Source organism: Notamacropus eugenii, chromosome 1 (assembly GCF_028372415.1).
Source record: "Notamacropus eugenii isolate mMacEug1 chromosome 1, mMacEug1.pri_v2, whole genome shotgun sequence".
Classification (NCBI taxonomy): Eukaryota; Metazoa; Chordata; class Mammalia; order Diprotodontia; family Macropodidae; genus Notamacropus; species Notamacropus eugenii.
In genome coordinates this window covers 708,501,153-708,516,290 of record NC_092872.1, presented here as the reverse complement: position 1 = coordinate 708,516,290, position 15,138 = coordinate 708,501,153, and the positions used below count along the sequence as shown (strand labels likewise).

Genomic DNA, 15,138 nt, shown 5'->3' with positions numbered 1-15,138 from the left:
AACCTTGGGAACAGGAAACACCCCATTTCCTAGTTTTGTATTGCCTGGAAATAAGCAAACAAACGTAAAGCTGAAAACTGACGCTTAACTACAAGAAAGCTGAAAAAAAAATCCCAGGGGAATAGGAAGGAGAAACCCACTAGTGGGGGGCGTAAGAGACAAGAACTGCATCAACAAACTATAGTCGAATGTAGTCTAGATGCAGGTTGTTGAGGGCAAAAGGCTGGAGTTTGTATGATAAGCAACAGTTTGTTGGAATCAACCTGAAATTCAAGTCTAAGCTTCATAAATATCGTCGACCTGTCCCTAATCATCCCAAAGAGTTAACTACCTGTCTTGGGTGGACTCACCTGCCATTTGAGAACGCTGGCAACAGAGCTGAAGGGGAGAGAGAAGTGCATAAGTAAGTAAGTTGTGATCCCCATGGACTTGGATGGCTCTTCATAAATCCAAAGCTTTAAACGATTGTGTTATAATTTCCGAAGTTCTTGAAGTTAGAAAAAAAGAATGGAAGTTGTCATAGTCTCGAAATTTCATCCCAGGGCCAGAGTAATGGGAGTTGAGGTGCCCAAATCTCCAGTTCCTTTACAGGTTTGTTTGGTTACTGGCCAAAACAAGAGGAGCTGATAAGAGCTAGCAATGACCCTGACATCCAAAGCAACAACAATGGGCCGGTTCTACACAAGACTAAAGCTGGACCAGCCCTGATCCCTAACTCAAGAATTATATCCATTACGTTCCTAAAATTCACTATGGCCTGTAGCATATTAAAGACAGGTGATTTACATGCGTACCTATCCCTTCTCCCTGGTATAAATTCACCTTTAACTGCTACTAGTTTCCTGCTGGTTTGGTTCACTTTCCTGAGTATTCAGGAACACAGAGGGGTCTTCAAACTAAAGCACAATCCTCAGACCCTGTTCCCTGATGCCCAGACACCATCCTGCATTGTCGGGACAATCTTAGAGATCTGGTGATTGGAAGTATAGGTGGAGCTGACTCAGCTCTTCCATTCGCCCATGACTGGTTTCCTTTTAGGCAGGCCTAGTTCACTCATCAAGAAGCTGCCACTCAATGGAGGCCATCTGCAAATGTGTACAGCACACTTTGCTCTGGATTACTCATGGGCCTTAGGAAAAGGAAACAATCTCCAGAGTCCATTGTCAGCATACAGATGCAAGAAATGTGGCCAATAGCCTCAGTGTCCAAGGAATCTGGTGATGGTTTCATTTGAATCCATGGTCTGTGTAATGGGACGGATATTCCAGGCCATACTGCAGGTCAAACTCCTTTGCACTAAAACTTGTCCTTTGGACAACAGTTAAGAAAACAAGGACACAGCACTCCCTCCCTCCCGCCCGCCCCATTTCCTTTTTTTTCCTCAAACTGGTAGGAGTCAAGTCTACCCCTTCCCCCTCCCTGGCCCATTGCACTTTTCCCGCATTGCTCTAAGAGCTGCCCTTGCTGGTCACACCTCAGCAAACGCTAAGCTGTATTGCTCAGGTCACACCTCAGCAAATGCTAAGCTGTATTGCTCAGGCTTTCTTCCACAACGTCGGGCAATGATGGCCAAATACAGCATGAGGAGTGCTACCCAATAGCAGGCATATAAGATGGCCCCAGATACCAGGAAGGCCAGCTCTGTCTCACTGAAAAGGTCCTGGCAATAAGCTGTGTAGGCCAGCCCTCCCAGAAGCACCGCCACCCAAATGGACACGGGGATGAGGCCGATGAAGTTCACAACGATAGTTTTTCGGCCTGAAGTGCCCCACCCAGACTTGTTGATGGTGGCAATGGCAAAGATCTTGGCTGGCAGAAGGCTGGACATGTAAAGGAGTGAGTAAAGGGACATGAATATCATTTCCGCATTGCCCCGAAGGAAGCAAGCATAAGTAGCTTTGATGATGCCAACAAGCTGCACTGTTAGCAAGAAGAGGAGGATGTTCCAGACACGACCCCGATAGAACAACTGGATGACGGTAGCAATAAGAAAGAAAGGAAAGAAACCTGTCACCACAGACTCATAGGTCATCCACAGGTGGTGCTTATGGAACCACAGGGAATTGTAGAGCCACTCCCGGAAGTAAGACTTGCTCCAGCGGGTCTGTTGGTTGAGCCAACGGAGGTATTTTGTAGGGGTCTCTGTGAGGCACTTTGAGCGTGCAGTGTACTTAGTCTGGTAGCCAAGGCTCAAAACTCGATTGGTAAGGTGCCGGTCATCCCCAAAGCTACACTTGCTGCCCAGAAATTTCTGGTGGTACCAATCTTCTAGGAACTGCTGAAGAAGGGTGTTGCGGTACATGCCTAAGGGCCCACTTATGCACTGAACACACCCAAAATAGGACTGACAGGCCCTTTCCACATTAAAGGCCATCCAATACCGGACACTACTCAAGAAGGAGATCCAGGAGTCATATTTGTTGAGGATCTATAAAGGAATAAGAGAACTCTTGTTGGCTTCAACATACTCTCCATTTCTCTGCCAACTAGAGGCAACAAACAAAAGCATCTGGAGCTTTCTGGAATTCGTGAGTTTTCTAATCCAAAGCATCTCTATGTATTTCTGCCCACAGAATAGCATAGGGAATAAAAGAGACGTTGCTAAAGGGCCACTCTGATTCCCAAGGGAAATTTCCAGCTTCCAGTTCTGGGTTGGCTAGCGAAGGAAAATCGGAGGGTGGTAGGAAATAAACAAGCCCAGTCCTAATTTCCAGCACCCAGTTCCAACTACACTCTGCGGTTTGCCATTCTGTTTACTAACTTCAAACTTTGTAATTATATTATCGAATGGTAAAAGCCAGTACTGTCATGTTACAAGGATTCAGCAAATGATACCATGACAGACTGGTGCCTAGAATGCCCTCCCTCCTCATCTCTGCCATCTCACTTCCCTGGTTTTCAAGTTCCAGCTAAAATCCTACTTTTGGCAGGAAGCCATTCCTCAGCACCCTTAATGCTGGTGGCCTTCCCTCTATCCTGTCATCTCCCATTTATCCTGCCTATAGCTTACTTGTACATAGTGATCTACATATTGCCTCCCCTATTAGACACCAAGCTTCTAGTGAGCAAGGATTGTCTTCTGCTTTCATTAACTCCCCAGCACTTTAGTATGGTACTTGGAATGTAACAGGTGCGTAATAAATGCTTACTGACTGATGGACCTCTATTGTCCTGCCCAGAAAGCTTCTCTTGCTTTTCCCTACAAGTAGTATCTCTCAGAAGAGAATCTTGGACCCCTAATGTCTAACTCAATGGTGGATCTCTTAGAGTTCTTTAGTCCCCAAAGGGAATCCCGAAAAGGGAATGTCTGACTTTTTTGAAGAGTTGCTCAAGGACGAGAGATTCCCATCTTAAAAAATAACCAGCGATCTTCTAGGAAGACCTGATTGTCAAGTGGTCCAAATTTTCCCCACCAGAATCTAAGTCTTCTATATCCACAGCTCTCAAATCCCATTCTCTTCTCCCCAAAGCTACCCAAGTTAGCCACACAATGGGGGAAAGCTGTGTTCTTCCCACCCCAAGCTCAGTGCTTTACTCTAGTCACATCAAATTAAAAATAAGAAATATGCCAATCCCTAAATATGTCTTACTTGGACATCTCCCCCGACTCCACCCACTTGGGGATCCTCTTCCAGAACTCGAAGCATTTCCACAGTACATGCTGGATCCAGTACTGTGTCTGAGTCACACACCTGATGGAATAAGCACACAGAGTCAGCACCTCTTAGGCTCAGATCCTTAGACCCCAAGAAGTCCCTTTGATCATTTACTTCTAGCAACATACTCCACATTCCCTGCTGTACCATTTTGCATTTGAGTGAAGAAGATAGTTTAAGGAAAAGTTCCAGGCCTCATTAGCAAAGTCTTGTTTCAGATGATTTACCTGATGCCAGGACAAAAGGAATCTAAGCCAAATGTAAGGACTAGGGTGGAGAGAGGAGGACAGAGGAGGCTGGTAGGGTTTGGGTTCTAGGTTTCAAACCAAACAGGCCCAGAAAGAGGATTACCTAGCTCCTAATGAGGAGGCCTCTCCAAAATAGAAGCCTTGAAGACAAGGAAAGCCTATAATAGAGCCCCTCTGTATCCAAAATTGTATTTATTTGGGGGAGCAAGCAAACTAGGGCACCTGCCTGCAGGGGGAGGCTCAGAGCTCAGAGGAAGTAAGAACGTGCGCTGACACGGGCATGACCGATGTCTGATTGCTGACTGTCTTAGGGAGGGCAAGGAAGAGTACAACTTGGAACTCTAAATAAAAATGTTAAAAAACTGAAGGAAGAAACAAAACTGCTGAAGCTGCAGAAGTCCTTGGAAGCTGTGAGGCTAGTCTCAGGTCCTTTTAAGCTTTTCCAGAACAAGTAAAAGGGAGCCTTGTCATCTGTACTCTGGGGAATAACCTGATGCTGAAGAGACTGATGACATTTACTACTCATCCTCCTTTGGCTTTTATTCTTGGGTCCTACTTCTTATTATTGTGATTGGGGAGCAAGCCAGGGCCACTTGAAGGGCAGCTGCCACATTCTTCTCTTATTTCTAAACCATACCTATGGCTGAAATCCACTCATTTCGATCAGTTAACTTGAGCGTTATTCTAATCTAAGGATGAAGGAAAAGCATTTATTGAATTATAACTCTAAAGCATTCTGTAGGCACTGGGGATATAAACAGAAAAGCAGAGTTCCTGTCTCAAGGAACTCACATTCTGATGATGGCAGAGAGAAGACATGAAGGTTTCACCTGTAAACCAGACAGAAAGGACCCCTACGATTAGAGAAGACCAGTCAATGGCCAACTAGTCCAGTTCATTTTACAGTGCGGAAACCAAGGCCCAGGATCTGTTTAAGGTCATATAGCTCTCTAGAAGTCAATGTTGTATGGTTCTTGGTAAAACTTAATATTGTTCTGCCCCTTGTGCCGCCTTATAACTTACAACTTTCAATGGGTCCATATTCTCAGGATGACCAAAAACCACATTCTATGACAGTCAACAACCCAGTTTCTGACTTCAAATTTAGTCTCTACAGAAACAGGATGGCACATGTAGCCTACTCAGTTTGAAATGAGAAAGCAAGGTGGTAAGAATAGTTTACTGATATGCTTAAAATTTCAAGTCCTTCCTCCCTAAATTGAAAAAAAAAATTTAGAGATAAATTTTAAAATTTCACTTCTGCCGATTACTAAAAACTTTAATAATATTGGCTTACGTTTATATTGTGTTTAATATGTGCCAGGCACTGTGCTAAAAGCATTTCACAAATCCACATATAACGCTGGGAAGTAGATGCTGTTATTATTCTCATTTTACAGATGAGGAAATCGAGGCAAAAAGAAGTTAAGTGACTTGTACAGGGTCACACAACTAGTAAGTGTCTGAGATGTTTTTGACCTCAGGCCTTCCTGATTTCAGGTCCAATGCTCTATCCAGAAGCATAAATGACTGGAGTATACCCTTTCTATTCTTTGTTCAGCCTGCAGTAGAGACACCAGCAAGGCATAAAGTAGCCAAGTGGGTTGTTGGAGGTACAATTCATCAACAGTTTAGTCAGAATTAAAGGAGTCTAGGTCATCCACAAATGGGAAAATCCAGAGCATGTTGACTTCAGTTCCAGGGAAATCTCCCAAACTATGAAGAGATTCCCAGAATCCTCCTCCCTGGCTCTAAGGATACTTTATCCAGAAGAGTTCATTCCTTCCTACTTCTTTCCTTATTCTTCAACTTCAAATAATTTCCCTCTCTGCTTCTCCGGTCCACTTTCCTAAAGAGATTCCTTCCTTCCTGGAGGACTAAGGAGACCAAGGCAAGAAGCAGCTTCTCTGGACTGGACTGTTTAGAAGTCATAGTGTGGTTTGGGTCAGGAAGAAGGATGCACCTGTTTCAAGTCCTACCAACATACATCACCTGCTCAACTCATCAGAACCAATGATCCTTTGCTGATTCTGCCTTTAGGCAGTTATTCCATAGCAATAAAATGGAAAGGAAACAGGCACCTGGGACTCTGCTACTTGGTGACCCAGGAAAGCACACAGGAAGCAAGTTTTCTTTTTAACTAGTTTTCTTTAGGAATTGTAGGCCTCAAAGGAGGGAGTGGCTTTTGTGGGCAAGAACAACACGGATCAACATGTACTTCTAAAGAAACTTTCAACCAGAGCAAAACTGTCGTATTTGAAATTCTGGATTCCTGAGCAAAGAAAAAAAAGGCAGTTTGATAAAGGGCCCCATGATAAGTTATAAAATGTGAACTTTTCCAAACTCAGCTTCCTTCTCTGAAGTGCAAGGTTTAAACTCATGACTGGAGACTTATGAGTAATTTATTTGCATTTAGAGAATATTTACTAAGTACCCACTATGTAGCAAGCAGTCTGCTAGATGATTGGGTTTCTGCCCCCACAGATCTTAGATGGTATAACTTAAGTTAATTAGTTTATAAAGACTAAAGGATCCTTGATAGATACCTCCTTTAATGAATATTTGCATTATCTAAAACTGAATTAGCAAAACCTTGAATCTGGAAATAGAGAATCCACCCAAGGAGCCAGGTCACTAATATGACTTCCAGATTGGTCTCAAGAGCTCTTCGGCCTCTGGTTTCCCTGAGGGAACTGGGAATGGGACCGCTTTCCAAATCAGGGGACCTGAGCAAAGGTTTCCTGGAGATGGGGAGACCTTACAGGCAGGACAATAGATGGGGGTGGGCCTAGAACGGTGGTTTCATAGTCAGAGGATGCAGATTTAAATCCTGTCCTTGCAATTTATTAGCATTTACTAGGTTCCTACTGTGTGCCAGACCCTGGGAAGTCACTTAACCTGTATGAGCCTCAGTTTCTCTTTCTTGTGAGGGAGCTGGCCTATATATTGTCTAAAAGCTTCCCTCCAGCTCTGACTTCAGTGATCCTCTGGCCAGGCCACTAGGTGGCACAGGGATTGAGTGCTGGGTCTACAGGCAGAAAGACCTGAGTTCAAATTCTGATCCATACATTTACTGGTTGCGTGCCCCCAAGACAGAGATGAAGGCTCAGAATGGTCAGGGTTTAAGTGGATGTTAGATGATGGTGTACTGGAAATGGGGTTTGTTGGATTCATAGTTTGTTTAAGGGTTGGATCCTGAGGCAGCTAGATAGTGTGGCTGATAAAGTGTTGGGGTTGGATTCAGGGAGACAGTTCAAGTCCAGTGTATCCCTGGGCAAATCACTGAACCTTTCTGCCTCAGTTTCCTCAACTGTAAAATGAGGGCAGTAATGGCACCTAATTCTCAGGGTTGTAAGAATCAAGAGATAATATCTGTAAAGCTCTCAGCACAATACCCAGCATGTTCCCCTTCCCCTTCCATCCTTCACCTGTTGTCAGGCAATGGGGTTGGTGCTTCATGTTTCCCTGTCCCCACCCCCAGTCACCCAAACTGGTTTTCAGGTTTTGCTCCCTGACTGCTCCCATACCTGGATGTAATCCACGGAGTTGCCCAGGGCTTTGAAGGCTGTGTACATCACTTCCCGTTTGCCACCCCACTTCTGCATGATGCAAGAGAAGGTGCTGCCCCGAACCGCCTCGTGGACACGGCCCATGCCCTCCCTAAGGCTGTCTTCTGACTCTCCCTCTCCCATGTCATGGAAGTTACTCTGCCAGATGTAGCAGCCTGTCTGTTCAGAGCCCAGCACCTCATGGAAGATGTCTAGCATGTAAGTGTCCTCCTGCCTGTTGCCATCCACCACCATTACCACCTTCAGGTTGGGGAAGGAGATGCGCTGGGCAGAGCGGAGGCACTTGCGTAGGTAATCCGGGTCCTCCTGGTAGGCAGCAATGCACAGAGCAACAGAGGGGGCCAGCTTCAGGGGCCGCCCTCCTCGTCGCATGCGTCGGTGCTCCAGGAAGGCAAAAAGGCTCTGAATGAGGAGGTGCAGGCCCAGGATAGCGCCATACAGGCCAAAGGAGAGGTAGTGTTTCTCTGTGTGGATGAACTGGTAGCCAGTCACGTATGCAGCTAGGATTCCCCCCAGAACTGCCAGGGCAAAGAGGCTGGTGCCTACCACACGCAGGGCTGTGCTCAGGTGGACTGGCATCTATCCAAAGAGAAAGGCAAGGTAAAAGTCAATCAACGTACTTTTTAAGACTGCATCTACCACAGGCTAGAAATTCAGCAATCACAGGCCAGATTCCAGGGCAAATGGGTATAGGAGCTTTGCCCTACTCCGTTTGTAATCACAGATTCACCTTTCCTCAGGCAGCTTGGTGGCCCCCACTCCTGGGGGTTCACTGGGTTGGTGCCAGACTCAGTGTGGCTTACTGCACTGCAGCTCAGAGCTCCCAGACTGAAATAATCCATTAGCCTTGTCTCTCCAGCAGCAGGAATTACAGGTGTGGCCCTGCTAGGCCACAACAAGCATTGAGTAGGTACTCACTGTGTGCCAAGACAGTGTGCTAAGCTCTGAGGATACAAAAACACTTGCCCTGAAAGAGCTCACATTCTGATGATGGTAACAACAGGCAACTAACTGGGTCTATACAGTACAAATGGAGGGTAAATCTCAGAAGGAAGAAGGCGCTGGGGGGGGGGGGGCGGGACAAGGAAAGGCCTCTTGAAAAAGTGGACAGGTCTGGGCAACCTCTAAAAGTAGCTACTATGAGGGGGGGCTTTTGCTAAATAGTAGTTGAGGACAAGATGAAAAATAAAAAGACAAGCCCTCTCTTCACTCTCTCAGACTTAGTAAAGAGCCTTCCTTTCATGGATAACTGCATTACATGCTACTACTTTAAGAAAAAGAACTGATAACTATTATCCATACAAATGGAGGAGAGGTCTGAAAAAAGATGAAAGGCAGCAAACATCCCCTCATCAGAACGGGCAGTGTGTAGATACTATGTGTGTTAGTAATGGTGAGTGTAAACCTTGATGTCCAGTGGACATCGAAGGTGTCTGGGTAGAAATGATTAAGGACTCCGTAGTGCCCAGGGCATCTGCCTAGCAACTCCAAGCTAGGAAGGTGGAAGGGTCCTGACCCTGACTTGACACTTAACATGACACAGCTGTGTCAGACATGGGTATCTTTGGCAGGCTGGAGAGGCTGAGAAGCGACAGTGAACATCACAAGGGCTTCTTTAGGTGACTGCCCAGCTCACCCAGAGATGGAACGAACTCACCTAAGGAGGGAAAAGTGAAGAATGAGCCTCTCTATAAGGGGCAAGAAGAGTGAAATGCTGTGTTCTAGGGAAGTCTGTCAGGCAATACTGAGTATCCACTATGTGTCTGGTACCGTGCTAAGCTCTGCGGGCACACAAACAGACAAAAGAAGATCCCTGTCCCCCTTGAGGAGCTCACGGTCTAGCGGTGAGACAACATGCCAACAAGTATGGACAAATAAGCTATAGATGAGATAAATTGGAGATAATCCACAGAGGGAAGGCCCCAGAATTAAGAAGGATCAGAAAGAGGGGATTTTAGCTGGGATCCTTTGTATAAGGAAGGGAGAGAACACCTGACTTCATGTCTCACATCCAGCTTCATAGGAGGGAATGATGCACACAAAGAACGGCTCTAGGGTTAGGGCACCTGGGATGCAAACTGAGTGGGGGGAGAGAAAAATATATAAGGGTAAAGTAACAAAGGACCGACATTAAAACTGAGAGAAAGTTTCCCTGTGCCCTTTCACCCTTCCTTTTCCTGAGAAGGGGGTTGAGGCAAGGCAGGGAAAGTAAACAGGAAAACAGTCCAAGGGAGGGGAGGAGGAAATGGACGCAGAGGGCAGGGAGAAGGTGAGCTGTGTGGGAAGCCAGATAGGGGAAATGCAAGGACACAGCGGGCTCCGCTGCTGCCACCACCACTGCAGCAAGAGAGAGCCAAGCTGGCAGGTCCTGGGGCCAGCCCTCTGCTGGTCACATTCTTGTCAGTCACTGTCTCTCTCCTGGAGAATGCCCCTAACTTCCAGCCTGCTGCATCCAGGCATTCCCTGGAGGAGCCTGAATGAACAAGCACAACTCGGGGCCCATTCCTACATCATCTTTCTGAGCCAGGCCAGCTTGTCAGCTCAGCTCCTTGTTCCCTATTTAAGGAGCTTCTGATAAGGAGATATGTGTGTCCCCCCCCCCCCCAATTATGTGCAGGCCACTGAGCAACAAACAGACTAATTCCCAATACAGTCCACTTCTAACGTATTTGATCCAAATCTGGTCCCTCTCTTGGGAAATCTTCAGCTCATCATATTCTGCAGAGGAAGATGCAAGTCAGAGAAGCTATTATCCCAAGTCACAGAATCAATGGGCAGCCCCATCTACCCATCACAGGCTATTTACTAACTACTCCAGGAACCCCCTCCAGCCACTTCTGGAGAAGGCAAGGCACATTCTTCTCTCTCATGTCTCCTCCTCCACTCCCCCCACCCCCATCCATTTTCATGTCTCAAGAGTTTCATCTAAGAATACTGACAATATATAGTCTTCTTACATACTTGTTAAGGGGGCATCTCTGAGACCTCTCTATGCTTTTCCCTCTACTCCAAATTCCTGCAAGAAAGTAAGGGCTCTGCCCACCCCGCTAACGCTTTCTATGCCTTCTTCCTTCCTCAGCTTGGCACAGGGTCTCATCAGGCTCTTATTTGCAGCAAGGAAACTCTCCCCACACACCAATGAACCACAGCTATAAGATGTCTAACGGGCTAGCACAATGCCTGAAATCCAAGTGCCAAAGTCCTACCCCTTCAGAATGATTACAGTTTAAGGGCATGACCCAGAAGAAAACATAAAGCAGCCTGCTCCTCATCCAGAAGCCCATATCCCTTGAGAGCTGGTCACTGCACTGGCACCCCAAGGAATCTCCCTTGGCATTAAACTAGGGCATCAGTTTTGCAGTGCAAGTGAGGGAGAAGAGGGCTGAGAGAATTCAAGGGAGGGAAGATCACTTCTTTTCAAATGTTCCAACCCACCCTGCTAAGAATCCACGCTGGACAACCCTTTGACCACCGTAGGGGGCGGGAGCATGCACAAAGAAAAAGGTCGGGAAAAGAAAAAGCAAAAAAACGAGATCCTTAAACCCCTCCACCCCTTTCCCAAGTGGTAAAATGCAAACAAAGGCACCACCTTTAAGGTCTCATAAAATCCCTTCCTCCTCAAAGGCCTTCCCCGCCCGGGCTAGGACACGGTGACCAGGCTTCATGCCTGCCAAGAGTTAGGCGGCAAGACCCGCAGAGCTGCCCCCCCTCCTATCTGGTGCTCCCAGCTCCCAAACTCCCCCCTTCATCAAAGGACAGGAGAAAGCCCACGGAGGGTCGGGGTGGGGTGGGGGTGGCCACTACTTTCTCTCTCCTTGCACGTCGGGCTCCTGGGCTCTCCGGACTGCAGTCCTGGCACTGCCCGGCCCCTGGCACTGGGGCAGCCCTCGCCGATCCGGATACAGCGCTGCAGCCCGCCGCTCTCCCCCCAGATGCCAAAGCTCGTCAGAAGGCAGCCAGCTCCCAGTTTCTGCTCGGAGCCCCCAGCCCCGCACGGTCTCCGAAGCTCCGCGTCCCGCCCGGCCCCCAGCAAACTTTCCGCGGGCGCGGCGCGGGGCGGGGCGGACAGGTGCGCCCCGCGCACTCGGCCGCGGGCCCCACGTGCAGCCGCCGGCCCCTGGCAGAGCCCCGCACGGGGGGTGGCGGGGCAGGGGGCTCGGCGGGTGGGGCACGCTCCAGCCAGCCCGAGCCCGGCGCCGCCGCCCCCTCCCAGCCAGCCAGCCATTCATTCATCTTTCATTCATTCATTCACAAAACGGGTCTCGCGGAGGAGGGAGGGGAAGGCGCGAGGAAGAAAGGGAGGAGGGGTCAGTGGGGAGGGGGCCGCGGGGCCGCGGCGGGAGGTGGAAGATGGCGCGGCGCGCCCGCGGGCAGCGGCCGGAGCCTCCCCGGGGTCCCGAGCTCACCGTGCGGCCGGCTGCTCACTCTCCGGCGGATCAGCGGGGCTGCGGCTGCTCCATGCCCCTCCTCCTCCTCCTCCTCCTCCTCCTCCTCCTCCTCTCCGCCCCCGCCGCCGCCCGCACACGCCGACTGAGCCGGCCCCGCTGGGCCGCCGCGCTCTTAAGTACCCAAGGGCGCCCCCGCCGGGACGCTCGCCCAGCCCGGCCCGGCCCGGCCCGGCCCCGGCTCTGCAGCTTGGGGAGGGGGCAGCCCGGGCGCGGGGCCCAGGGGCTGCCACCCCGCCCCGTCCCGTCCCAGAGCCGGCGGGGCGCCGCTGGCATCCCGGCCCCCGACGGCGGCCGCCCGGGCTGCCCTCGCGGGGCGGGGGCACTGCACCCCCGGCTCCAGAGCCGCCGCTGCCTCCTTGCCGCGGGGCTGCCGGGCAGAGCCTGCTGCCCAGTGCCTCCTCCGGACACCACGTGAAAGGTCCCGGACAAACCCCCGCCGCCCAGGCTCTGCCCCTGCGGCGTCCACCCCCCCGCTTCCCCTCTCGGAAAGGTTGGCTCCCGTAGGAGAAGCGAAGAGCCCCGCTTTCTCTCCAGGTGCCTAAGGTCGTTCCTGCACCCCCCCGTCCCACCCCCGACCTCAGCGCCCCAGAGCTCCACCGCTCCTTACTTCTAGGAAGCCCACGCGAGTACTCGGGCCCTCAGGTTCACCCGAGAGATGTTCGACACCCAGTCCTCAGCATCTCCCGAGAACAACTCACCCTGCAAGGGTGAATTGTTAAACACGCCCCAAACTTTGGTGTCTGCTGCACAGTGCCAGCCAAAAAGAACGTAGTAGTGCCCTCCCTGCCGACACGAAAAGAGGAATCGAAACAATCCTGCAACGGAACACCGAGATAGTCATCAGATTCCAGTTAACCACTGGGACGTGGGCTGCGAGAAACTGAGCCTCATCCATTCTGGAGAACAATCTGGAGCTGTGCCCCAAAGGCTACAAAACCCATTGACCCAGCGGTACCACTACTAGGTCTGCATGCCAAAGAGCCCCAAGAAAGGGACCTCTATGTACAAATACATTTCTAGCAGCCCTTTTTGTGGTGACAAGGAATTGGAAATCCAGGCAGCACCCACCAACTGGGGAATGGCTGAACAAGATGGGGCATGTGATTGTGATGGGGTCCTAGCATGCCATAAGAAATGAGGAAGGAGGTGTTTTTTTCAGAAAAACATGGCAAGACCCTTATGAACTGATGCAAAGTGAAGTGAGAAGAACCCAGAGATCATTGTGCACATTAACAGTAATGTTGTAATGATGATCAACTGTGAAAGATTTGTCTGCTCTCATCAATACCGAGATCCAAGACTCCAAGATTCCCAAGGATAGCAAAAATGCTATCCACCTCCAGAGAAAGAACTGATGAACTCTGAGTGCAAATCGAAATATAATTTTTTCACTTATTTTTCTTGCTTTTTTCAGAGATATGGCTAATATGGAAATATGTTTTGCATAATTTCACATGTATGATACATTGCTTGCCTTCTCAGTGGCTGTAGAAAGGGGTGGGAGAGAGGGAGAGACTTCAGAATCAAAAATTAAGAAGAAAAAAATGTTAAAAATAATTTTAAAAACCAGGAGCCTCAAATTTAAATTCTCCAATGGGAACTTTGGATACTTTGGGTTTATGGCTATAAAACCTCTCAGGGAGTCCATTTCAGTTCATCAGTGTTGTATAAGGACCAGCCCAATGTGCCAGCCTAAGTTACAAGCTGGAGAGTTAAAAATGGAAAATGACATACGATTTGCCCTAAAGTTGCTCATGATATACTTCCTGGGATGAATCGCATAGACCTAAGTTCAAATCCAGCCTCAGACACTTACCAACTGTGTGACCCTTGGTGAGTTGTTTTACTTCTGCCTGCCTCAGTTTCCTCATCTATAAAATGAGGGACAATAGCAGCTAGGGCGGCTAGGTGGTACAATGGATAGAGTGTTGGACCTTGGAGTTAGGAAGACTTCTCTTCATAAGTTCAAATCCAGCCTCAGATACTTGCCAGCTGTGTGACCCTGGGCTGTAAGATTAGTTGGAGAAGGAAATGGCAAACCACTCCAATTATCTCTGCCAAGAAAACCCCAAGTAGGGTCACAAAAAGTTGGATACAATTGAAAAATAACTGAATGACAAATAGCAGCTACCTCTCAGATTTTGTTGTGAGGATAAAATGAGAAAATATTTATAAAGTACTTCCCAAACCTTAAGGTTCAGAGGTCTGATATGAGGTAGAATGTCATGGGGCAAAGGGAACATGAAAAAACATCCTAGGAAAATTTGGGGAGAGAGACCACAGTGTCTTGAAGATAGGAGGGACTTTTAATAAATATTTGTTAAATTTGAATCTTTTCCCATGGGAGTGAGGGAATGGCAGATGGACCAGGGAAATTTTTGTGAAGGAGGTGGCAACTGATTTGGTGTTTTAAGGAAGAGAAATACATTTCTATGAACTCAGTTGGTTGACTGGTTGGTGTCCTTTGTTCTTGAGAGGGATCAAAATGACATCACTATGTTAGAGTCAAGAGTGTATCTGACTGTGGCTGATCAGACCAAGGCTCTTTTACAGATCAGGCACAAATCGTCCATATGAACGTTTGGGATGGGTTCTCTACGTTTGCACATCTTTCATTTCCTTTGAGCTATTTCAATTCTACTTTGCTGATAGAATATAGCACTTTCCCTGATGTGGGCATGCCATGCTGGGTGGTCCTGTGCCAATGTCTCCCATGTCATGCAAAGTTCTTCAGAAAGACTTTGAGAGAGTCCTTGTATTGCTCCTTCTGACCATCATGTGAACACTTGCCCTGCATGAGTTCTCCATAAAATAGTCTTTTTGGCAAATGTACATTTTGCCTTCGAACAACACGGCCAGCCCATTAGAGCTGTGCTCTCTGCAGCAGAGTTTGAGTGCTTGGCAGTTCAGTTCAAGCAAGGACCTCAGTGTCTGGTACTTTATCCTGCCAGGTGATCTTCAGAATCTTCCTAAGATAGTTCACATGGAAGCGATTCAGTTTCCTGGCATGGTGCTGCTAGACTGTCCAGGTTTCACAGGCATACAGTGAGGTCAGTACAATGGCTCTGTAGACCTTCAGTTTGGTAGTTAGTTTAATATCTCCTCTCTCCCATACTTTCCTTCAGAGCCTCCCAAACACTGAACTAGCTCTGGTAATGCATGCATCAATCTCATCATCAATGTGTACATCCCTGGAAAGTACGCTGCCAAGGCGAGC

The 15,138-nt window shown here is 48.5% G+C and overlaps 1 protein-coding gene across 4 annotated transcripts; it reads right to left on the bottom strand.

Annotated features, from left to right (window-relative positions):
* Window positions 1-1,371: 1,371 nt before the first annotated feature.
* HAS3 (hyaluronan synthase 3) lies at window positions 1,372-12,617 on the bottom strand. 4 transcript variants are annotated; one of them, XM_072636426.1, is made up of 4 exons: window positions 11,880-11,968; window positions 7,432-8,052; window positions 3,591-3,692; window positions 1,372-2,428 (listed from the first exon to the last, which is right to left on the bottom strand). In XM_072636426.1, exons 2-4 carry the CDS (start codon window positions 8,050-8,052, stop codon window positions 1,505-1,507), a joined length of 1,647 nt encoding a protein of 548 aa, XP_072492527.1. In that variant the 5' UTR covers window positions 11,880-11,968; the 3' UTR covers window positions 1,372-1,504. The 4 variants fall into 4 exon arrangements, with proteins under 4 accessions (XP_072492527.1, XP_072492528.1, XP_072492530.1 ...); XM_072636427.1 differs by lacking the exon at window positions 11,880-11,968 and adding an exon at window positions 12,529-12,617 and having other exon boundaries at window positions 1,417-2,428; XM_072636429.1 differs by lacking the exon at window positions 11,880-11,968 and adding an exon at window positions 11,278-11,394 and having other exon boundaries at window positions 1,417-2,428.
* Between the last annotated feature and the right edge of the window lie 2,521 nt (window positions 12,618-15,138).

Coding starts and splice junctions, on each gene's coding strand:
- HAS3 (XM_072636427.1), bottom strand. CDS start 8,052: ATGCCAGTCCACCTGAGCACAGCCCTGCGTGTGGTAGGCACCAGCCTC. Junction 3,693..7,431: donor ACTCCGTGGATTACATCCAG/GTATGGGAGCAG, acceptor TTATTCCATCAG/GTGTGTGACTCAGACACAGT. Junction 2,429..3,590: donor GAGTCGGGGGAGATGTCCAA/GTAAGACATATT, acceptor ATTCCTTTATAG/ATCCTCAACAAATATGACTC.